The 24,288-nt window shown below is 42.0% G+C and overlaps 1 protein-coding gene across 4 annotated transcripts in view; it reads left to right on the top strand.

Moving 5' to 3' along the window:
- The window catches only part of ATP8A2 (ATPase phospholipid transporting 8A2), a 999,149-nt gene that overhangs the window by 719,079 nt on the left and 255,782 nt on the right, over positions 1-24,288 (top strand). For all 4 annotated transcript variants that reach the window (XM_073662455.1, XM_073662456.1, XM_073662454.1 and 1 more), the window contains 3 exons: positions 2,964-3,042; positions 21,506-21,567; positions 22,493-22,549. In XM_073662455.1, the coding sequence (XP_073518556.1) occupies positions 2,964-3,042; positions 21,506-21,567; positions 22,493-22,549 (198 nt within the window). The remainder of the gene's footprint in view (positions 1-2,963; positions 3,043-21,505; positions 21,568-22,492; positions 22,550-24,288) is intronic.

Genomic DNA, 24,288 nt, shown 5'->3' with positions numbered 1-24,288 from the left:
CCGCTACATTCTGATTCAGAAAAATGAATTATACAGTATTCTTTGTGGATAATAGTGAATGTGACAGTTATAACTATTATAAGGTTTTCTTCTGTCACATATTAGTATGGGTCACTCTTATATTATAAGTGACCCCACAAATGAATGAAGCGGAATCCCCGCAAGATTCAACCCAAAATATATTGTGGGGGTGTATCGTCCCCGTTGCTGACGGTATGCTGCACCCCTAATATCAAGCCCCGCAGCGGTATGAGGAGCAGACAGTGATCTATCAAAGCAGCTATATGCAAGGCTGCACTGTCACTCCTCAATCTCCATCACGGTGCTAGGAGTGGGCAATGTTATATCAGCGGCAGCTAAAGTTGTAGCTGCACGCTCACTCCTAACACCGGCAAGCAGTCTCACACGCTGGCCGCGTACACGGTTATAACTGTCACATTCACTATTATCCACAAAGAATACTGTATAATTCATTTTTCGGAATCAGAATGTAGCGGTGAGCCACAATGATTTCTCATAGTTACTCATGCAGAGTAAATAGGGAAATATACATTTAAAAGGGACAGCACAATATAATTCCCCACCTTCAACTTTGAGGGACATAGGTGGTGGATCTGTATAATTTATCTGGCTGTGACATATAATACAGGACTTATAGGGTCAGAATTTATAAATTAATATCGACCCCATATGCATCCACTTGGATGTATGTAAGAATTTGATTTTACAATTAAACATCAGTATTTTAATTGAATCCATATTAAAAGTTATATTTTATTTTTATTCACACTCTTTTTTCCCCCTTTTCCCCTTCCTTATGATTTATGATCTATTTTGGTGATGTTCACCAGTGTGAATATTGTCCAATAAATCGGACTTTACTGAGCTTATACATCCAGTTTAGCAATTCCAACCATTTTGTACAAGTGGACAAAAAGCCCAATTAATTTTTGTGTGCAAAAGTCTATGAACCTGTTGAATTTCATCATCAATTTGTAGTCAAATATGATCTTGATGTTATGAGGCTGCAATATTTGTAGAAAAGTGCTATTATTTTCTCCGGAGCTGGGCATTTGTGCTGTTGTAGTAGCACTTAAACTTCTCTAATGGACAAGCCCTTTTTAAATGCTCAAAGCACCACTCTGACATATTTTTTTTATTTCACTGCTGGAATGGTATCACAAATGTAAGTTCCCTGCCCCTAGTAATATACTTACCAGCCGCAGTGTTCTTCTATTCTCAGTGCCACTCCGGTCTTCTTCTGCAGGTTGTGACTTGCTGGATCTTTCCATTGTTTGCTGAGCGGACCGGAAGTCACAACTCAATGTAAGTCTTTGAGAGCCAGAACAAGGCTCTCATTGACATACACTGAGAGCTTGTTGTGACCGTAACCTCTGACTTCCGGTCAGTCAGAAGCTGTGGTTGCAAAAAGCGGCACCAGGAAGAGCAGAGAACATGAATTAGTGAAACCACTCCAGCAGTGAAATAAAAAAAATCCTGGAGTGGTGCTTTAAGTCCCCCAGATAAAATAAAAAATAAATATATACTCACTTCCCAGACAGGCGCCATACCAGCTACGTTGTCATTGCTATGACATTATGTCATGAGACTGCAGCAGCCAATCAATGACCTCTTATTAGTTGCAGACTTCATTGATTCACCGAATCGGCACTAGAAAATAATCGTAAAATGGAAAAATCCAGCATCCGCAGAAAATGAGGTAAGTGTATTAAAACATTATTTTATTACCAACATAGTTAAAAAAGGGGAAAAATTAAAAATCAAAACATATAAAGATAATAAAAGGATACGGGTCTACGCGTTTCGAGCATAGCCGCTCTTAGTCTTTACTCAGGATTAAGAGCAGTTATGCTCGAAACGCGTAGACCCGTGTCCTTTTATTATTTTTGTATGTTTTGATTTTGATTTTTTCCCCTTTTTAACTAGGTTGCTAATAAAATAATGTTTTAATATACTCATTTCCTGCAAATGCTGGATTTTTCCATTTTGCTGCAATATCTACACCCAAAAGTCGGTCTGGAGCTTCCATGCACTGCACCTCGATTGAAGGCATTTTTCAACAGTTGATAAGCCGATACACAACTTTTCTATTTTTTGTTATGAGAAAATAATCGCAGATCTGCACTGCCCCATAGTATAACATTGCGGGCATCGGATAACTCTCGGTCATATTATTACGCTTGTGTGAGCGAGCCCTAATGGTGCAAATCCATTTTTATAAATATATAATATATGTGTGTATGAAAAGGTGGAGGGGGTTGTCTAGTAGTGATTAATTAGCCCATATGGTTAACACTGTAAAGGAAAAATAAATATTTTTCGGTCATCGCATCTCCCCCAAAAATACAATAAAAATTGATTATAACGTCCTGTGTACCCACAAAGTGTCCCAATACGCTTACCACATAAAAGGCAAGCCTCACACCTCTCCATCGATTGCCAGGTCATTAGTTCTACACATTGAATGCCGTAAAATAGACAACCAAAAGTTTTCTTTCACCATTTCGACCCACTAAACCCATTGGGGTTTTTTCTTTCCTACATTTCAGTACATTTTATGGTAAATGAATGGTGTTATTTAAAGTTCCAAGTCGTCCTGCAAAAAAGTAAACCCTCATATGGTTCTGCCAATGGAAAAATAAAAAAAAAAGTAATGATTCTTGAAAGACTGGGAAGAAAAAAAAAAGGCAAATGCAAAAATCCCCCTGTCATAAAGTGGTTAAAGAATTTCCACTTTTAGTGTTGGTTTCTGCTGTACAATGGTTCCTCAGGCGTGAATGATAACGTGGGACGTAAACTGATACTGAAAAATCTGTAATATTCTTATCGTCTTTCTCTGGAACCAGAAAAACCATGTGGCTGAGTAATGGAACAGCGGAGCACTTGTGAAGTCTCTGGCAGGTGTTACACTTTACTGATATCATTATTGTCTGTTGTTTTAGGTTTTCTGGGGTCATTGTATCAACGCCTTGGTCCACTCGCTTATTCTCTTCTGGTTCCCGCTGAAAATGATGGAGCATGGTAACTATTTTATCACTACAGCTATTGGGACACAAGAATGAATTCTTGCCAAGGGTGTTTGTGGATTTTATTAGCAGAAATAACGAAAAGAAACCAAGGTTACAGGAGGTTGCAGTCATTGTCTGTGATTGACAGGCCATTAAGTGACTTTTTCTTACCAGTTCCTTGACTCATCAATCACTCACCAGCATTGTCTTACATTTAACTTTTTGCACTTTGTTGACTTTTGGTACTTTCTTAACTTTTAACTGTCGGGAAACTTTCCCTTCTCCTATTATTGAGGACGCTCCTTCCCTGGGAAGAATGGAAGCGGTGTTATTATAGCCTTATAAAAGAGAAAATTGTATAATGAGTCCTTCTCAAAAACTCACAAAGTGACCTAAATTGAGGGTTACTAGGCGGAATACATATGTTTATAACCAGTATTTTCTAGGGCTTATTTAAGTAAAAACAATATATATATTTTTTTTTTTTTACAATTCTTACAAATGTCGGGAGAATTGTTTTCTTCATATTCCTGTCCTGTAAATCTTAACTCTGAAAATATATTATGGTAGTGGTTTTCTACTTTCTGTAGTAATGGGGTCTGGTACAGCAAGATGACAGCCTCTATGAAAAGTGTACTGGCAGCCATTTTTGTAAATTTTGGAAAACATAGTGGCATTTGGTATTGGACTAGAGTTCTCTGGGTGCACCAGAGCAAATGACACAAGAGCCGCTATCCATATATATATATAATATATATATATATATATATATATATATATATATATATATATATACAGTACAGACCAAAAGTTTGGACACACCTTCTCATTTAAAGATTTTTCTGTATTTTCATGACTATGATAATTATACATTCACACTGAAGGCATCAAAGCTATGAATTAACACATGTGAAATTATATACTTAACAAAACAGTGGGAAACAACTGAAAATATGTCTTATATTCTAGGTTCTTCAAAGTAGCCACCTTTTGCTTTGATGACTGCTTTGCACACTCTTGGCATTCTCTTGATGAGCTTCAAGAGGTAGTCACCGGAAATAGTCTTCCAACAATCTTGAAGGAGTTCGCAGAGATGTTTAGCACTTGTTGGCCCTTTTGCCTTCACTCTGTGGTCCAGCTCACCCCAAACCATCTCGATTGGGTTCAGGTCTGGTGACAGGAGGCCAGGTCATCGGGCGTAGCACCCCATCACTCTCCCTCTTGGTCAAATAGCCCTTACACAGCCTGGAGGTGTGTTTGGGGTCATTGTCCTGTTGAAAAATAAATGATGGTCCAACTAAACGCAAACCGGATGGAATAGCATGCCGCTGCAAGATGCTGTGGTAGCCATGCTGGTTCAGTATGCCTTCAATATTGAATAAATCCCCAACAGTGTCACCAGCAAAGCCCCCCCACACCATCACACCTCCTCCTCCATGCTTCACGGTGGGAACCAGGCATGTAGAGTCCATCCGTTTACCTTTTCTGCGTCGCACAAAGACACGGTGGTTGGAACCAAAGATCTCAAATTTGGACTCATCAGACCAAAGCACAGATTTCCACTGGTCTAATGTCCATTCCTTATGTTCTTTAGCTCAAACAAGTCTCTTTTGCTTGTTGCCTGTCCTTAGCAGTGGTTTCCTAGCAGCTATTTTACCATGAAGGCCTGCTGCACAAAGTTTCCTCTTAACAGTTGTTGAAGAGATGTGTCTGCTGCTAGAACTCTGTGTGGCATTGACCTGGTCTCTAATCTGAGCTGCTGTTTTCTGCGATTTCTGAGGCTGTTGACTCGGATAAACTTATCCTCAGAAGCAGAGGTGACTCTTGGTCTTCCTTTCCTGGGGCGGTCCTCATGTGAGACAGTTTCTTTGTAGCACTTGATGGTTTTTGCAACTGCACTTGGGGACACTTTCAAAGTTTGCCCAATTTTTCGGACTGACTGACCTTCATTTCTTAAAGTAATGATGGCCACTCGTTTTTCTTTACTTAGCTGCTTTTTTCATAATGCAAATTCTAACAGTCTATTCAGTAGGACTATCAGCTGTGTATCCACTAGACTTCTGCACAGCACAACTGATGGTCCCAACCCCATTTATAAGGCAATAAATCCCACTTATTAAACCTGACAGGGCACACCTGTGAAGTGAAAACCATTTCCGGTGACGACCTCTTGAAGCTCATCAAGAGAATACCAAGAGTGTGCAAAGCAGTCATCAAAGCAAAAGGTGGCTACTTTGAAGAACCTAGAATATAAGACATATTTTCAGTTGTTTCACATATATACATATACAGTACAGACCAAAAGTTTGGACACACCTTCTCATTTAAAGATTTTTCTGTATTTTCCTGACTATGAAAATTGTACATTCACACTGAAGGCATCAAAACTATGAATTAACACATGTGGAATTATATACTTAACAAAAAAGTGTGAAACAACTGAAAACATGTCTTATATTCCTTGGTTCTTCAAAGTAGCCACCATAGACCATGTGCTGCAGCTTCTCTCAGGCACATGTAGGTTGTTTCACTTGCTGACCAGACACACTTGACAAGAGTCCCCATAAACGATAGAACAATAGCATTTAATAAGAAGCCGCACAGCCAGTGCAAGTTAAGTCTCATGAGCAACAGGCTCCAGTGACAAACAGTACAGTTTCCTTAGCAGCACAGCAGTTCACAGTCTTCCCAGTAGTACAGGACAGCACAGTTCTAATGCAAAGGCACATTAATGAACACAGCATTCCTTACAGCACAGTGAGTTGGAGGGGGGGGGGGTTTGCTGAGGGAGATGATCCCTGTGACACCATTTCTTCCAGTCCTTATCTTTCTGCCTGACAATACTCTGCACTGCTAGTTCAGGAACTCTACCTGACCTGTGCTTAGCTTCACTCCTGACTTGAATCCTTTTCACTTGCAGGGGCGCTTCTGTGAGATACAAAACACACACACCACCTTTCTCTTCGGCTCCAGCCAGACAGTAAACAACTTCCCCATAATCCCCCTGGGGCTCTGCTAAAACACTCCCCTTCTCATGTGACTGTGTTAACCCCTCTAGTTGCTGGATGCTTCTGGAGCACAACACTTCACGTCTCATGTGCTTGTGTTACTGCTAATAGTTGCTGAATGCTTTTAAAGCAACAACACTACTTCTGCATGTCACACTCTGCAACAGCACTACTTCTGCATGTCACACTCTGCAACAGCACTACTTCTGCATGTCACATATGCCATGAAGGAAAAAAAATGTGAAAAACCCTGACATATATTTTCGAAAGGAGCCAAAATTGACCTTGTTCAATGAATTGGAGTTTGTGGATCCATTTAATGTCACTTTAAAGTTGTATTACTTTACATTTCTACTAGTAAAGATTTTTTTTATATTCACAAATGCAAGAGATGCAGTGCGTAAATCGTTTTATAAATTACCCTCAAAGATTTTTGATTGTAAACAAATTAGGGTGCTTTTCTGGGAAGGGACATATAAGAACAGATGTTTTCTAAGGTGGGAACATTTTTTTCCCTGGGAGATTGCATCATGATAAACATCATTTTTGTCAACGATTGTTGCTCAACTGAACTAAACCCTGGAAGCATGAAGCATGAACAGTGAGCGTTCCCACCAATGAAGCAGATATCCGTTGGTTTAGCTGTGAGTAACCACTAGAGAGTTAGTATGAAACAAGTTTTCCTCCTTGGATCTGCCTGGTGAGGATGCAATACACTTCAGATCTTTATGAAGTTGGACACTTGGTGACTCTCCTTATAAGCTACTGTTCATCTGTTGATTGGAACTGATCATTTTTAGTATAATGGCTAAAAGGAGTGTAATTAGCCGACTGCTTCACTATATGTTTTCAAAAGAGCTTTCAAAATCATTTTCTCTGGTAGCCCCAAGGAAGTCCAACAGGGATCACTAAATGTTTGGACACTTTATCTCAGTTGTATCAAACATGTCAGGGACATGATCTTATGGCACTTACTAATACATCAGTATTACAAATTCTCATCCTGCGTTTATTACGAAAGTGTTTCTCAGAGACTGCACATCTCTCCTGTCCAGAATATGCCTGCTGATGGCGGAGCCTGTGTCACAGGTGTATCAGGTTTGACAGACAGTCATTCTGGATCCCGCTGTAGAAGGTTGCTGCGCTTAGCCTTGCAGACAGCTTCTTGATCCTTTCATCATCCCTCCCTCTCTAGGACCCAACTGTGATCTCCACCTTCTGCTGCTAATTAACACACCCTTGCTGGATCTTTAAATACCCTCAGTTTCTCCAGAGAATCGCTGGTGTTAGAGTAAATTCCTTTGTTCGGGTCTGGAATTCTAGCAGTCGGCTAGATTCTTCTTGGAGTTCCTTTGTGCATTATAGTCATGATCTCTCTGGTGTCTTCTCCAAGCTAAGTGTATCTCGTTGTCTGTTTCCCTTGTTTGTCTTTAGTTGCAGTGGGCCTGACTAGTGCTCACCCCTCCCCCTCCCTTCCTAGAGCCTAGCTCTAGGGACAGCCAGGGCTAAGGTTTCCTGCTTGGCGATAGGTGCTTAACCTATATAGGGGCGATAGGGTAGTCAAGGTGTTGTTAGATCTGCCTAGGGGTCTCCACTTTCCTTTTCCCTAGTTGCTGGGCTTCCCCCATTTTCCCATCGTTGTACGCTGGGTCCTTCCCATACCTAGCATGACAGCCTGTGACTGGACCAGTCCATCAGCCTCCTCCAACTGAAAAACAGCTTTCCTTTGTGCAGTGCTTTTCAATTGGATGTGGCTAATGGACAGGTTTGGTCACATGCTCTTCCATCAATGATCATTTGAAGAACAGAGGAGCTGAGCAGTCAGTGAGGACTTCTTTTACAAGTCTTCAGGGTGCATATTTCTTTATTCATGGTTCAGCATGGGCAGTCCTGCTTCCTAAGCCCAGGCCTCTCCTCTTGTCCCTCCCTTGAGGAATTTCCCGCTTGGAAAGTACAAGTGGAAGTTGACTGGGTTATGTCCAATCTCTGACCAAGTATGGAAATAGTGCCCGGAGCTATGACATCTTCCATTTTAAATATTTTGAGTCATAAATGGAATTTTTTATCAAAGTTCGAGACCATATCTTATTTTAGATTATAGGCGTCGCTGAGAATATATCAATATATATTGTATAGGGACCATTGAAGCAGAGAGAGCCATATTGGACCCTTGAGAGACTGATGATCTGGAATTCATACATGAAGTCAATGTGATACTCTGTTTTAGAGGTGAGCGTGATGCCCTACGTGTATCCGCACACAGGCCGATTAGCACTGCAATGAAGTGTTGAGTGTCAGCATTGCTGGGCTATAAACTCCGTTTTTTCACTACAAGTCCACTGATAGATTCATTGTTCTTTGCTTTACAATGTGTTTACTGATTTATGCATTTTGGATCAGGGGCCGCTTTTTATTAAAATACAATGACGAGATGAACTGTTTCTCCTGGAACAGCAATGCCAGCAATGTGGAAAGTTGTTTTAGAGGCTTCTATCATAGATCTCTGTCATCACGATAAATCAAACGCATTTAATCATTGTATTGTTATTTGTGCTACGTGGACGCCTAATGCTGAATGCCATAAATCACCTTGTGATTCGCGGCCTGTGTCAAGGTAGTGATGGCAAAGGAACCGTAACACAGAAAGAACTGATCTTCTTGCCATGTCTATGTCATGTATTCACTTGTGAATGAGTAATGGTATAGAATAAACAGAGACGGCTAGCCAAGCCAGTGAATACACTGTCAAAATACAACAAGTTTATAATTAATTAAAACACATAACGCCGCTTCAATGATATTTCAGAATGTTCGGAATCTTCTAAAGTTGTTGAGTTTTAGCTGAGGACAAAACGGTGACTAATTTATAGGCGAGTTCTGGTTTAGAAAGATGATTTTCCAATACCCTTTTAAGAAATTTGAAGTCACTCAATAATAAGTTGCCCCTTTAAAATACAAAAGCATTCTTAATTTCTTAAAGAGTAACCGTCGTTTTCATTTTTTTGTAATTAATCTGTAGTGCACATGAAAATAAGTAAGTTTATAACATATTGTATCAGAGAAATGGCTTCTTTCTTCTCCTTGGATCAATCTTTCAATCTTAATTCACAGGTTAAATCTGTCTCCATTGAAACAGATTTTCCCATCACTGAGATGACAGTTGGTGCTTATAACATTCTATGGATAAGAGGAGGGAACTAGAGGCAGACACAGACTTTCTGCTGCAAGTTCTCCTGAAACGACAGTTATATTTTAAAGTGTGATTGTTGTTTTAGATGAACTTGCAGCAGAAAGTCTGTGTCTGCCTCTAGCTCCATGGAATGAATGGCGCTATAATAATAAATAATAATAATAATAATAATAATAATGAGCTCTTATTGTAATGAGCAGAATCAGAGACCTCAGATCCTGGTCATTTAAAGGGGCCTTGTTGAATTGAGCATGCAGTCTAATCTGTCAGCAACATATTATAGAGCAGGAGACGCTGAGCAGATTAACAAATAGTTCTGTGGACATTGATTCTGTATAATTTGACATGTATGTATCTGAAGCTATGACGTCCAGTGGATGGTTTTACTCATTGATTGACTCTTGCTGTCAATCACTGTGTTGATCTTCCCACTGGACTCCTAGGAAGATCAGAGTCTAGTGGGCGAACAGTAGGGCTTTGGGAATTGGTAACGTGAGTATTAATTCTTGAATTATATATCATTCCAAGCTGTTACTTAAAAAATGTAGGTGGCTGGACAACTTCTTTAAGGGGTTATGAAAAGAAACCATTTCCATATGACCTATCGGGGCTTAGAGGACCCCCTGCTTATAACCCCCCTCTATTATTCATAATGCAGACCATCTAACAAAGAGCTGATTTTGCTTTGGCGGACCCAATTGACACATGTCCAGTATAACATGTTTAACTATCCCTTTTAAAGGGAGTCTGATGACAGGCACACGGTGCACCCTTGGTGTGGCTAAACAGTTCAGTGCCCCTTCCCACCTACTTGTTTTCCCTCTATCGCCGCCTTTCTCTGGCACTTGTAATGTGGTGCAGGGCAGTAGCCACGGTCGAGGTACTCATCTCTTGCGCCCCGACATGCTGCATGAAGGTGGGGGTCCTGGCTGGGTGTGGGGACTTGTTCTGTGAGGGCGCTATACACGTGCAGGCCGCATGTAACCGATGTTGCTGGTTGGCCAGGATTAGATGTTTGACAATTCAAGGAGGGGGACCAGCAGTCAAAAATAAACTTTTATATAAACTTTTTACTGAACATTATCTTGGGGAGGGTTTTATACAGTAGATAGCGAGTATATATATTTTCAAATGTTTCCTTGATAATGCGTAACATTTTCCTCACACAAATTCAGTCCCTTTCTCTTCTTTCTCTTTACTTGTTCTCTCTCTTCACTATTCCTCACTACTTCACCACAACCCAGCTTGACACTACAGTCCTGTTGGAAGAATCCTTTACTCAACCTGCAGTTCTGCGTCTTAGGGACACCTAAGAAGTGTGGCACTGCTCACAACAGACCTTAGGTCTCTTCTCTATAAACTCCGGGCCCTATCTAATGTTCTAACATCAACTTTCTCTTGTCACTGTAGCTTAACCCCTCCCACTCTGGGCTAGTCCCAAACATTAACTGTCACTTTCCCTGTCAAATACCTGTTGAAGAAGGAGAGCACTGAGCGCCTGAACTTGGTTTCAACAGTCATTCTGTGCGGACAGAGCTTCTTTAAATGGCAGGCTGTCACGGTACTGTGTCAGGATTTCTCAGGGCAAGGGGCTACTTTCCCATCCTTTACGCTAGGGGTCGCTCTAGTCTATCCCTGTCCCCTGGATTACCCTGGAAGGTGGAGACGCAGGGGTCTCGTGCCTTGCTATGCTCCTGACTTACCCTTTTCTCTTCTCTCCTCCTCCCAGGAAGGTGTGAGGCTGAAGTGTATAGGATTACACTAACCAGATAGACAAGGGAAGATAGACAGGGATAAATGGAAACTGCAATCATACAAAATACACTCACCAAACAACAATGATACACAGGGGAGAGTAAGGTAGGTGAAACCAAATAGGAGAGGATGAGTATGAACACGCAAACAAATGCAGAAATCTCCAGAACGACTCTCCAACCACCAACTCATAGCACCGAACAACTCCTCCAACTCCAAACCAGGCAGAATGAACAATCACTGGCAATTCCCAAATGCCAGTGGCAAGCATATATACCAGAGGGGAGTGCCCAACACAGAACAGCTGAGACAATTCAGGATGGAGGGTGTCAGGAGATCAACTGAATTGATTAACCCTAGCAATGCCAGAGCAAAGAAAACCTGCACTGTTTAGTATGATGGTGACGCAGTTCTAATCAGTGCAGGAGTTTGGGTAACCAGACGCCGCAGTCTTATGGCCCTTCTCTGTCGTGGTATCTCCATGACACTAGCTGTATGTTTCTCTTTTTCCATTGATTACATCTGGACCTGTGGTGATCAGTCGATCACTGATCTGGCTACAATTTAGCAAGGATTTATTTTAATGAGACTGCTTGTGAAATCCTCCAAGTTCACCAAAGTTTAGAAGTGTAAACCTACAGCCAAAACTAAAGAATAGTGTTTTCTGCAAATACCAGTCCTGTATGTGTGATTCATCTTCTCAGGATTCTCAAGTAGAGTCACAAAACCTTCATCAACAACGTACAATTCACTTAATTGCATGGCAACCTTATATGTCTCTATTTACTTATGTAAAGATAAGAAAACTATCTCTTGAAATTAAAGAACAGCCCAGTTCATTAAATCTTGGTGTGTACAACAAAAGCTTGCAAAATAGTCCTGTTTCAGCAATGTAATTATGTACACAAAGAATCAAGCCTCTTCAATTCCTGTGTCCAGCTCACTCAATAGTATTGGATTTCATTCATTCCTGGAGGGCTCTGTTGAGTACAACTTCAGAATATTGGAAAAGGGTTTCACATTTTAATTCCACGTCACCTGGATATATGATATCCCCAACAGATGAGCAGAGCATCCCAGGAGCCACTTCATAGCAACACGTGAAGGGATCTCCATTGTGTCGCCATTGTTGTGAGCATACACATTTTCTCCTTGCTTTTAATAACTGGAGTTTAGATGAATTGCAATTTTTCCTTATATACTTTAGAAGTGTGTCTGATGTGTATAACTTTGGTCAAAGACTCACTTCCAGGCACATGGTCTCCCGAGTGAGGGAGTTTTTTCTTTTGCATATATCTTGTTAAATAGGTTGCCTGAGAATTTAATATGGAGGAGCCATTCTTTGTATAAGTCAACAATACTAGATCAGGAGGGGTCCGAATCTCAGCAGCCCCCAGTAATCACCTTCAAGCCGCCATGGCTCTTTGGTGAGACCTACAGCTTTTTTCTTATCTTTTTTATTTGTATCATACTTTACTTTTTATAGTGGCTCTGCTGGGTATTGGAGTTTTGGCCCTTTTACTTCAATGTGATTTGGACCCCCATTAATCAGTAAAATAATATCAGACAACCCCTTTAGGATTTGTGTATATTCACTGAAGTGATACAGAAGCCAACTGTTGAGACCTTCCAGTGATCAGCAGTGATGTATGGAGTAACCCATGAGCAAGTGCTAAATTCTACACTGCGACCGCAGGCCAAATTGAGTATTACACAGTTCTCATTTACATCGACGGACTGTACATCTAATGGATGAACATGGTGTGTCATCTCCTATCCTTTCTTCCATTAACTCAACGTTCTCTAGAAGGATATTAGAAACAGGATTTCTAAACCGGACAGTCGAAGAAACATTAAATAGATCTTGAAATAAAAGTAATTAAAGAATTTTACATAAAAACTAGAAAAATAGAGAGAGAAACCTTAATGTCTTGAAATGCAAATTTCTGTCATGTCAATACAATCTCTCCAGGTGCCGCCTCTCACCTTTCTGAATGTAGAAACTTCTCAAAATAACTATTTTTTCCTATGTTTCAAATAGGTTTGGAGGAGCCCAGCAGGTTTGCCGATTCTCCTGGGAGTCCTGGGGCAGGGTTGCCAACTTGACTTTTTATTTTTTTCTGGACAGCTTACCAAAAAATCACAGTCAGACAGTATTTTTTATGGACACTTTGTAAAGCCATAATAAATTATTCTGATTATAAGTGATAAATGTATACAGCCCATAATTCTGATATAAAGACATCAGCTGCATTCACTGTAAAATGATAATTACAGTCATAATAATTTGTATAGGTTTCTTCAGCTTAAAAAAAAAATCACGGACATCTTACATTTTTTTTTATGGACAGGGCAAAAACAGAAACCAATTTTTATGGACTGTCCAGGAATTTCTGAACAGTTGGCAAACCTGACTGGGAGGTCTATGGGATACAGACAAAGATATAGATCGCTAAAAGATTAGATGAATGGATAGATAGATAGATGGATATGAGATAGATAGATAGATAGATACAGTTGAAACCAGAAGTTTGCATACACTATACAAAAAGACACATCTGATGTTTTTCTCAATATCTGACATGAAATCAGAATAAACCTTTGCCGTTTTAGGTCAATTAGGATTACCATAATTTTTAATATTTGCCAAATGCCAGAATAATGAGAGAGAGAGAATGTTTTAAGGCATTTTTATTACTTATTGCAAAGTCAAAAGTTTACATACATTTCATTAGTATTTGGTTCCATTGCCCTTAAACTAAATGACTTGGGTCAAACGTTTGGGATATCCTTCCACAAGCTTCTCACAATAGTTGGTGGAATTTGGGCCCATTCCTCCTGACAAAACTGGTGTAACTCATCCAGGTTTGTAGGTCATCTTGGTCGCACCTGCCTTTTCAGCTTTGCCCATAAATTTTCAATAGGATTGAGATCAGGGCTTTGTGATGGCCACTCCGAAACATTGACTTTGTTATCCGTAAGCCACTTTGTCACCATTTTGGCAGTATGCTTTGGGTCATTGTCCATTTGAAAGACCCATTTCCGCCCAAGCTTTAACTTCCTGGCTGATGTCTTGAGATGTTACTTCAGTATTGCCACATAATCTTCTTTTCTCATGATGCCATCATACATAGATATGTGATAGATAGATAGATAGATAGATAGATAGATAGATAGATAGATAGATAGAAGCTGTAGATAGATATCAAGGACAGGTAGCTTCCAGAAGAATGTATTCGAGAAAACAGAATACACTATTCTCTTGCTCATGCTCGTAGCTGCATGTATAATATTTTATACGTCCTTTCCCATGTATGAGAAAACATCCTAGGGGGGAATCCAGAAGAGGAGTATGGTCGATGGTGAGATAAGATCAGGGGCATGTCCGGGGCCGGCAGTGTTCCAGTACAGGAAGAGCTTTGTGGCCATTTGCATATGTCTTTGACCTGCCACCTGCATCAACCTGAGGATGTTTCACTGTAGATTAGAGCAGACCGAGGACGGCAATGTTCCCACTGTATCTCATCAGAAATAATGGGAAACTGTAGCCAATAATTAAGTAGCAGAATGTAAATAGTAAAAGGAAATGGACAACTTATCTGCAGAAATGTATAATAGAACAGCTCCGGGGCTTGGGGTTCATCTGCGCTGCTTCCTCCTGTCTCATTTTCATGTATAAGGCTTGTGAACTGCAGGTTTTTCCTGAATTTTATATCAGACTGTATCTGCTATTATGCATTTACTGTGCTACTACAGATTGTGAAGCTGTATATACTGTAAGTCTGCGCTAACATTTAGTGTCCTGTATACAAACATTGTGCATCACACGCTGCAATTAATGAGGACATGAATTCCACTATTATCGTACATGTAAAAAATGTGAGGATCTTAGTTTACACTAAATTCCTCCCTATTTTTTTTTTAGTACTTGTGTATCAATAGTGAGATTAATATATTTGTTAATTGCAGGATGATGTTGCGTAGTGTTTGTCTGTATATTGACCATGGCGTACATGCTCCTGTACAAGAATTTAACACTATAACACTGTTGACCTTGTCCTATGTTTTACTGCATTGTGCATTGGGGCTGTGTCCGTCAACTGGGCTTTGCGGCCGTCCCCTGAGCTGTGCGGCCGTCTCCTGGGCTGTGCGGCCGTCTCCTGGGCTGTGTGGCCGTCCCCTGGGCTGTGCGGCCATCCCCTGGGCTATGCGGCCGTCCCCTGAGCTGTGTGGCCGTCTCCTAGGCTGTGCGGCTGTCTCCTGGGCTGTGCGGCCATCTCCTGGGCTGTGCAGCCGTCCCCTGGGCTATGCGGCCGTCCCCTGAGCTGTGCGGCCGTCCCCTGGGCTGTGTGTCCGTCCCCTGGGCTATGCGGCCGTCCCCTGAGCTGTGCGTCCGTCTCCTGGGCTGTGCGGCCGTCTCCTGGGCTGTGTGGCCGTCCCCTGGGCTGTGTGGCCGTCCCCTGGGCTATGCGGCCGTCCCCTGAGCTGTGCGGCCGTCTCCTTGGTTGTGCGGCCGTCTCCAGGACTGTGCGGCCGTCTCCTGGGCTGTGCCGCCATCCCCTGAGTTGTGCGGCCATCCCCTGGGCTGTGCGGCCGTCCCCTGGGCTGTGCGGCCATTCCCTGGGCTATGCGGCCGTCCCTTAGCTATGCGGCCATCCCCTGGGCTGTGCGGCCGTCTCCTGGGCTGTGCGGCCGTCTCCTGGGCTGTGCGGCCGTCCCCTGGGCTGTGCAGCCGTCTCCTGGGCTGTGCGGCCGTCTCCTGGGCTGTGCGGCCGTCTCCTGGGCTGTGCGGCCGTCTCCTGGGCTGTGCGGCCGTCTCCTGGGCTGTGCGGCCGTCCCCTGGGCTGTGCGGCCGTCCCCTGAGCTGTGCGGCCATACCCTGGGCTATGCGGCCGTCCCTTAGCTATGCGGCCGTCCCCTGGGCTGTGCGGCCATCCCCTGGGCTGTGCGGCCGTCTCCTGGGCTGTGCGGCCGTCCCCTGAGCTGTGTGGCCGTCCCCTGAGCTGTGTGGCCGTCCCCTGGACTGTTTGGCCGTCCCCTGGGCTGTGCGGCCATCTCCCGGGCTATTTGGGGCAGTAAAATCAGGGAGTATGTGGCCAGTCTAAGAATTCATCTTAAATATTTTTCTTTCATTTTCATAAGTTGACTCCATAGGCAAATTTACACTAGGAGACTGAGACCCCTTTAATATATGATTGCGTGCAGTGAATGAAATGTAGCTTCAGAGGGAATAATAAAAACAAAATCAATAACAATGGTTAAAAATTGGGTTTTGCTATAATGATTCCCCAAACCCTTAAAAAATGATAGAAGCACATGTTGGAATGCAGAAGTAATCGGAATTAGTCATGAAAAGTACATTATTAGTGAAGTGGAGCTGAATCTGAAGTTTATGTAACGTCTGAAGTTTGGCCAAGTGCAACAGGAAAGAAAATGTGATGTTTTGTGTATGTAGTAAAGCGGCATCCTTATAATTCAGTCTGCTTGCAGACACCTGGCCGGTCTCCTCTTACATCGGGTCCCCGGAGAAGACTGTGCAGAAAGGGTTATTGAAACGGTAAGCTACATTAATCAGAGCAACAACCTCAGAGCTGCATAATGCTGCGGGTCCCAGCGACACCTGAGAAACGCGCCTGCGTCCGGACCCCGTGAAGTAACTTATATTGTAGTAGCAATTGAGGGACTTGTGAATCATGTAACACCTCTGTTTGTTCTGTAACAGGGGCAAGTTCAAGAACTGATATCAAATTATACAGATATCCATTTCTTCTCTGTCCTGGAAGATTTTACCCCCTTCCAAACTATTGATGCATATGTAGCTCTTTCAAAGACAAGTCCAGCAATATCTTTACATCATCAATCTGTTCCATCAACACTGAGAAATCAGCGTTTGAATTGATATGCAAATGAGGCTGTAGATTTCAAGCCTCTGTCACTCCAGCTCTATTCTCCGCCCAGCGCTGCCTCCTCCTGCTTGACTGATAGCCTCTATGCTGTGTGACTTCAGGAAAAGGAGCCGTCAGTTAAGCAGGAGGAGGTGGTACTGGCCGGGGAATAGAGCTGGAGTGACAGAGGCTTCCAACATAGCCTTTTGCATATCAGCTCAAACCCTGATATCTCAGTAATGGAGGAACGGACTGGCCATGTAAAGGTATTGCCGGACTTGTCTTTGAAAGAGCTACATGTGCACATGGTGTAGCTAGTTTGTAGTCTGAAATCCTACTGACAGATTCTCTTTAAGAAACCAGTGGCTGTGTTATTGGTTGACAGACTTCCTTTATACGGTAACTGTAAATACAATGATGGGAAAATCCTCCCTCTGGATTTCAGCTGGGTAACATAATCCTGTTTGTATCATTTGATGTAGTTTGGATCTAGGTTTGCATACTGTTCCTGCTTTTTCACATTAAATTGAAAAATTAAAATGCTCTAAATTAGAGAAAAACGGATCATGCAGAATTTGAATTCACCTGTTCACGCAGATTTTCCCGGGAAATTTAATTCACCGAGAAGTTATTTTCCGTTAATTTAATGTCCCTTATTATGCTCTGGGGCCTCTCCAGAGCATAATAAATGTAATATACTGTATAAAATATTGAAAAATCCTTATACTCACCTCACCGCTCCCCTCTCTGAGATTTGCGGCTGCACGCTCCGAACCCTCCCGTGCCCATGAAATCCGGACGCCCGGCTTAGCGTGAGAGGCCTGGGGATTTCAGGTGATCTGAAGATGTGACGAGGACCGGACAGGTGGCGGTTTGTAGCAGAGGCCATAGAGGAGAGTATAAGGATTTTTTTTTTTTAACATTTTGAAGACCGTTTATGGCTCAGAATAATGGCGGCCAGCGGCTGTCATATTGCTGGATCCATGTAGAGCGAAATACAAAAAATCTGCATTTTGGTGAATGTGGATTTTTGTAAAATTTGAGTAACGTTCATGGCCAGCCTATGATAGTCAGATTTATCAGCATCCAACAGGTCGTGCCATAATAAGAGAGCACAGTAGGCAGGGGTGTAACTAAAGTGAGTGAAGGGGTTTCAGTTGTACCCCGGGCTCCGGGATTGGAGGGGGGCTAATAGATCCCTTTGGCCATGTGAGAAGACCAATACTATTAAAAAATTGTTAAAGTTGGGGATCCTTTTGGATATTTTGCTTTGGGATAGACAAGTTTCAAGCTACTGACAGTAGGTCATTAGAATAGTAATATACTTGCACCGTGCGTTGGGTCTAGTCCTCAAAGGAGTGAAATATAAAATATTCAGAGAGAACCAAAAAGAGAATCTCACCTCGGGACCTTCAACCTGAAAATAACACAACATTGCCTATTTTAGAGACGGAAGGAGCCACAAATGATGAAAGCATACAGACCTACTTTACAAAAAGTCACCCTTAGCTGTATTCAAAAGTCATCGTTCTCGGCAGCACATCGTCTTGTGTAAACAGGACATGTGCTGCCGATCCCATGATGTTCTATGCACATGGTATTCATGATCGTTCTGTGGGCCTGGAATTGTGTCCGGTCTGTCTAAACAAGCCATTATATGGCTGTCACTTGGCTTGCATGTAGCCAAGCTGCGGACGTTTAATGGCCACTTTCGACCTGTGTAATTGCCGGCTTAGACAAGGCATCCATCAGTTCACCCCCTCTTCTAGTGAGGCAGATTTCATGCTATAAGTTAAATAAAAATCAAATCTAACACCCAAGTTCAATTGTTCATCGGGAATCTCTTTTACCGTTGCGGCGATCTGAGAATTACATTTTACAGGCTTAATAAATTATATCACGTTCTGTAAACTGTAAAATTTTTATTGGACCCCCAGGCCAGCATTGTTGGCTGCAGCTTTTATGACAGGTGTTGGGTAGACAGAATATAGTGAATTTGCAGAAGTTTCTCAAATTGTAGAACGAGTTTAGATCATTAATAGGGAAAACTACACCAGTGATTTTCTGGTTTGTCTGCAGCTTCTTGTTACTTACAGTATAATTGATAAAGCAATAGGTCAGAATGGTGGAACATAGTGGGGTTTGGAAAAGTAGCCCCTTGTCTATAACACATTTTTTCATTTTGTGGGCAATGGGCCATTTTCTGTGTTTAACCAAGTGGGATAAGTGATATTGGTAATGCTCCAATAGTAAGGTTCATGGCCGTTCTAAAAGTCATGGAGCCATATTTTTATTAGAGCACCTCTATACCTGAATCCTTAGAAATATGTTTTCATTGAACCATATAAGACTTCTTGCCCCCTCATGCTATCCTCTTTTAACTGGATCCCTACTCTATCATTGGGACCAGAGAGTGACCACCGCTGCCATAAACTAGCACCGTTAGGGGGAGCAGCCCAACAACACTTCTTCATACAGTCACATAACTCAATATCCGTATTCAGACTGATATCCTTGCTCTGAATTATACCAGTTTTTTCTGTATGTACCTTTTAAAAAGTTAAAAAGCCATAAGTAATGCAGACCTCTAGACACTCCATGTGCTGTCATATGGTCACTTTCTGATACACCACGCATTTAGGGGAGATATAATATTATAGTGTTTAATGCAACATGTGATGGAGCATGACACATTTTTTTTCCACAAGCCTCTTGTGTCTTTGTAAAAACAAAAATAAGCTTAATAAATACAGTATGATCCCTTAGCAAACTATAAGCTTTCTTGCCAACAGTCCCAATTTTGCTAGGAAAGTTACGCAAATAGAACCACAAAAGTGGTGTAAGTTATCAATACCATTCCCAAATTCAGGAATAGATTTTTGTGACAATGCTAGGACTTAAATATCCTGTTCACATGAACCTCTCCACTGGGACTATGCCACCACAATAAGTAGTTTAAATTAAAGAGGTATTGTATTATAATAATTTATAAAATTGTTTTAATTCATTAGACAGCATGAAAATAAACAAGTTTGCAATTGACATGCTTTTTTATCTCCTGTCATTCTCCTACCATGAGAGCTTATATATTTTACAATCATTCCCATGGAGCTTTGCCTTCAGATCCTGGTCAAGAGTGCTTAGCAGTTACATTCTAGAAGAGGAGTTAACTCTTAACATCCCAGTCAGCTCTCTCCAGCTTATTGATTTCTATACAGCAGTTAGAAAAATATTAAAATTTGACTAACAGCAGTTAGTTGCTCACTTCGCTCTCTCTCATCTTCTGAAGAGCTGAAATCTTGCAAAATCACCAGCTTGCAGCTTTCACAGCAGGTCTACTAATCTCGACTCTCTTCTCTCACTGTCCAGAGCCGTGTGCTTGTTCAAATGCCCTTTTATTTCTCTGTGTAAATGCAGTGATAGCAGAGGCGGACTCCAAAACAAACTACTGATGCCTGAATGTGTTATAGAAAAACTTGTGCTGAGCTTTAGAGTTTTGATAATACAACAGTTCTACTATTCACCAGAGCTGTCTCTCAAGGAGGAGAGCCCGCCCTACCATGAAGTAAAGAGACTGCATTGCTCTGAGCTGCTTAAGAGATAACATGAGAATATCCCTTTTAGTGATACTGATCACTCCATTTGGTGTCTTTTTAGTTAATGGAAACAATGATAACAGCATTTAGTAAACTTACAAGGCAAGTGCATGTCCAGAACTCCATTAATACTTCTCTTTACTCCAGTCACAGGAGTAACGGACAGCTTAGAACCTCTGTTATAGTTGTTGTGGGGACCCAACAGTCGGTAGGTGATACATGTCCTTTGTTGGACAACCTCAAAGTTTGAAAAGGTTATGGCTGGAAGATTATAGGATATATGCAAAAAAGTAACGGATGCAAAAACTGACTATCCCTTTCTTAAAACCGAAATAGTTTGTTCCTTAAGTGATAATAGTCTATTCTGGGTGACCTCCATATATCTCAGCCAATTCAGTTGGTGCAAATTGATTCACAGGACGCAGTCAATCAGCCATGACAGTAATCTGTGGCTACTTGATGGAGCCCTGAGAACCATCTCTCATCTCTTGGCATGTGCGGCTCTTCTTTAGCCGGCATGGTGCATTGTCATATGTGAGTCACACCACAACGATGAAGTCGCGCCAGACCAGCTAATCAAAAGAAGAGCCACAAACACCATTAGCTATGAGGGGGTTCTCCAGGCTCACATCAATCAGCCACAGATAACTGATATGAACAATGTTCTGGATCCTGAAAATGGATTCTCACCAACTCTAGGAGCCACAATATCAGGATTGCTTACTGATAATGATGTTCATATTTTACAGTAATGGGTGTAAGTATCGTAGGTATAGGGGCTGTATTTGCATCCAGGCCCTGGAGCCTAGGTGGACCAAAAGGTGAGAAGACTAATACTACTAAAGACCCATGAGAGTTAAGAGTTGGAAATTTTGCATTGGGGCCTACAAGCATCTAGTTACCCAACTCTATATTATCATGATACAGATTTGTATTTTTTGTTGTTGTTGGTCGAAATCGAGCCTTAAAGTCACTCCCCAAAACCACAGGAGGTGAATACTGTGCAGGGTGCGTCTGATCAGGGTCTTCTGTCTCCTTACAGACGCCGTCTTCACCAGCGGACATGTCACTGACTACTTATTTGTCGGGAACATCGTTTACACTGTGAGTATGAATGGGGTAAAGCAGATGTCCAGGACTATTACACGATGTTCTCACTGAATATTTATGCAATCAAGGAAGCAGAACTCGCAGTCCAAGCGCCAATAACAAGCTGGTTCTTTAACCCTACACAGCACAAGTGTACAGTACAAGTGTCCCCGTTTCAGTCCAAACCATCAGAGCCTTCTGAAAACAAAAAAAAAGAATTGCACAAAAGAGGATATAGGAGATGATGAGAAAAAGAATCTGTGACTCCAGGTCGGTCCGTTCAACGGACACTTGTGTTGGATCTCTGTAATATTAAAAAACTACCTCACTATTTCAATTTATACTGTATGTACATTTAAAAAGTTCATAAGTAATCTTAAAGGGGTTGTCTAGGACTATTCTTTTTTACTATGGTCCAAAAAACTAACAGATAATTTCTAACTATCTGCCTGTTCTAACCGGTGGCGAATGGTGGACTAACCGCTCCTACCGGCGATTCTATTGCTCCCTGTCAACAGAGCAGCTCTTCCTCTTCCGGCCTGCTCTATCGACAGGGCATGACTGCTGACATCATGCTGATTGACACTCGGCTCCTCTCAGTTAGGCAGCAGGGAACTGACTGTTAATCAACATTCATGCCCTGTCAACAGAGCAGAATGGAAGAGAAGCCGCTGCTCTGTCATCGTGACCACTCTGTACTGCCAGAAATCAGCGCCAGGCACAAGAGGCAGGTAGTGAGCCTGTTAGTTCTTAGGCATATTGTAAAAAAATTAAATAATCCCAGATAACTCCTTCATGTAATCCAGACTGTGGTGACGTTTTCCTTGACTGCAATACAGAGTGGCATATTACTGATACACCCAGCAGAATGGAGCATGCTGTGTATCTAATCCAGATTATACTGAATATTTATGTGCTTTTTTTATGCTTCTTTTTATAGTATGTCGTGGTGACAGTTTGTTTGAAAGCTGGCTTAGAAACCACAGCATGGACAAAAGTAAGTGACCCCTAGAACCAGTAGTTTAATGAGTTGTGATATAAAATACTGGATCTGGCCAGACATTAGTTAGTGGTTATTACTTAGCTGCCTCATATGATGCTTTTTTTTTTTTTTTACAATGAATTTCTGTATTGATCTGATGTAAATTACATATAAGTTATGTTTTTAGAAACTAAAGGGCTTGTCTAAGGGCCAATTCTGGTATTGCAATTCAACCCCATTCACTTGTATGAGACATAGATACAACATTAGACGCAGGTTATAGACAAAGTGGCGCTGATTCCAGAAGAAAGCACCTAAGTTTTCTAATCTGGTACAACCATGATTGCAGAGACAAAGAAAACTAAAATAGGCCCCAAAATATAGACACTGGCACCTAGGCAATAGTTGGGTGGAGATGGGTCACAGCTTTTACTTTTAACCAATAGTTAACAAACAACCATTGTCGTAAACCCACTTGAAAAGGAGCCAGAAGCAATATACCGACACTGTTCCTGGTATCCAAGTCCGCGCTCTCTCCAAACTTTCCCCATTATTGATTGCCTCTCTGACCTGAGTTCGATACCCTAATTGTAAACTATTAACAAATTAATAAGAGATTTAACATAGCACATATAATGTACAAAACTTGTTCCAAAGGGATGGCCACCAGGACTCAGGAGTCGGACGGTGGGGGAAAAAGATGGATCCCGCCCAAGAAAGATTTTAAATCAGAGGGACCGGCCCAACACCACTGGCTATTTGGGGTGAACCCGTCTCCAGGCCACAAATATCCTGAGAAAAAGTCCCATACTAATAGGTGAATGGGGCATGCCAACGCAGGGAGGGGGTAGTGGAGTGTACGTGCTTCACAGTCTGGGGCACTTTCATAAACCCCTTCAGTTCCCTCCTGTCATGCTAGGTATGGGAAGAACCCAGCGTACGCTGTGGGGAAAAGGGGGGAAGCCCAGCCACTAGGGAAAGGGAGAGTGGAGACCCCTAAGCCGATCTAACAACACCCTGACTTCCCTATTGTCCATAAATATGTTCCGCACCTATCGCCGAGCAGGATACCTTAGCCCTGGCAGACCCTAGAGCTAGGCCCTAGGTAGTGATGGTGAGGGGTGAGCACTAGTCAGCCCCACTGCAACTAAAGACAAACAAGGGAAACATACAAGGGGATACACTTGGCTTTGAGAAGACACCAGAGAGAAAACAACTACAATCCACAAAGGAACTTCAAGGAGAATCTAGCCGACAGCTAGAATTCCAGACCAGAACAGAGGAATTAACTCTATCACCAGCAACTCTATGGAGAAACTGAGTGTATTTAAAGATCCAGCAAGGGTGTGTCAATTAGCAGCAGAAGGTGGAGGGATGATGAAAACATCAATAAGGTGTCTGCAAGGCAACATGCAGTGACCTTCTACAGCCGGATCCAGAATTACTGTCTGTCAAACCTGACAAACCCGTGACACCTACAAGAAAAGTAATTAAAGGCTTTGTTGTTCCTTAAAATGCCTACTAATAGCATCAGACACGGCTATTCTAAGCACCAATTGAACCTAAATACACATTACAGTATATCTGGCAGAATCCACTAATTACATAAGGACAGATCTACCAGCTCCTTCCTTTTCTCTTGATTATGATGATGAGGGAGTGAAGGATCGGGCATGTTGAATTTCAATGCCTGATCCTTTTGTTCCTTGAGGAGATGTCACTGTAGGAGGTGTATGATAGCAGCTTAATCCATT

The sequence above is a fragment of the Phyllobates terribilis genome, unplaced genomic scaffold (assembly GCF_046119375.1).
Source record: "Phyllobates terribilis strain yellow unplaced genomic scaffold, ASM4611937v1 Scaffold_2__4_contigs__length_985480577, whole genome shotgun sequence".
Lineage (NCBI taxonomy): Eukaryota > Metazoa > Chordata > Amphibia > Anura > Dendrobatidae > Phyllobates > Phyllobates terribilis.
This window is presented reverse-complemented; position numbering and strand designations above follow the sequence as displayed.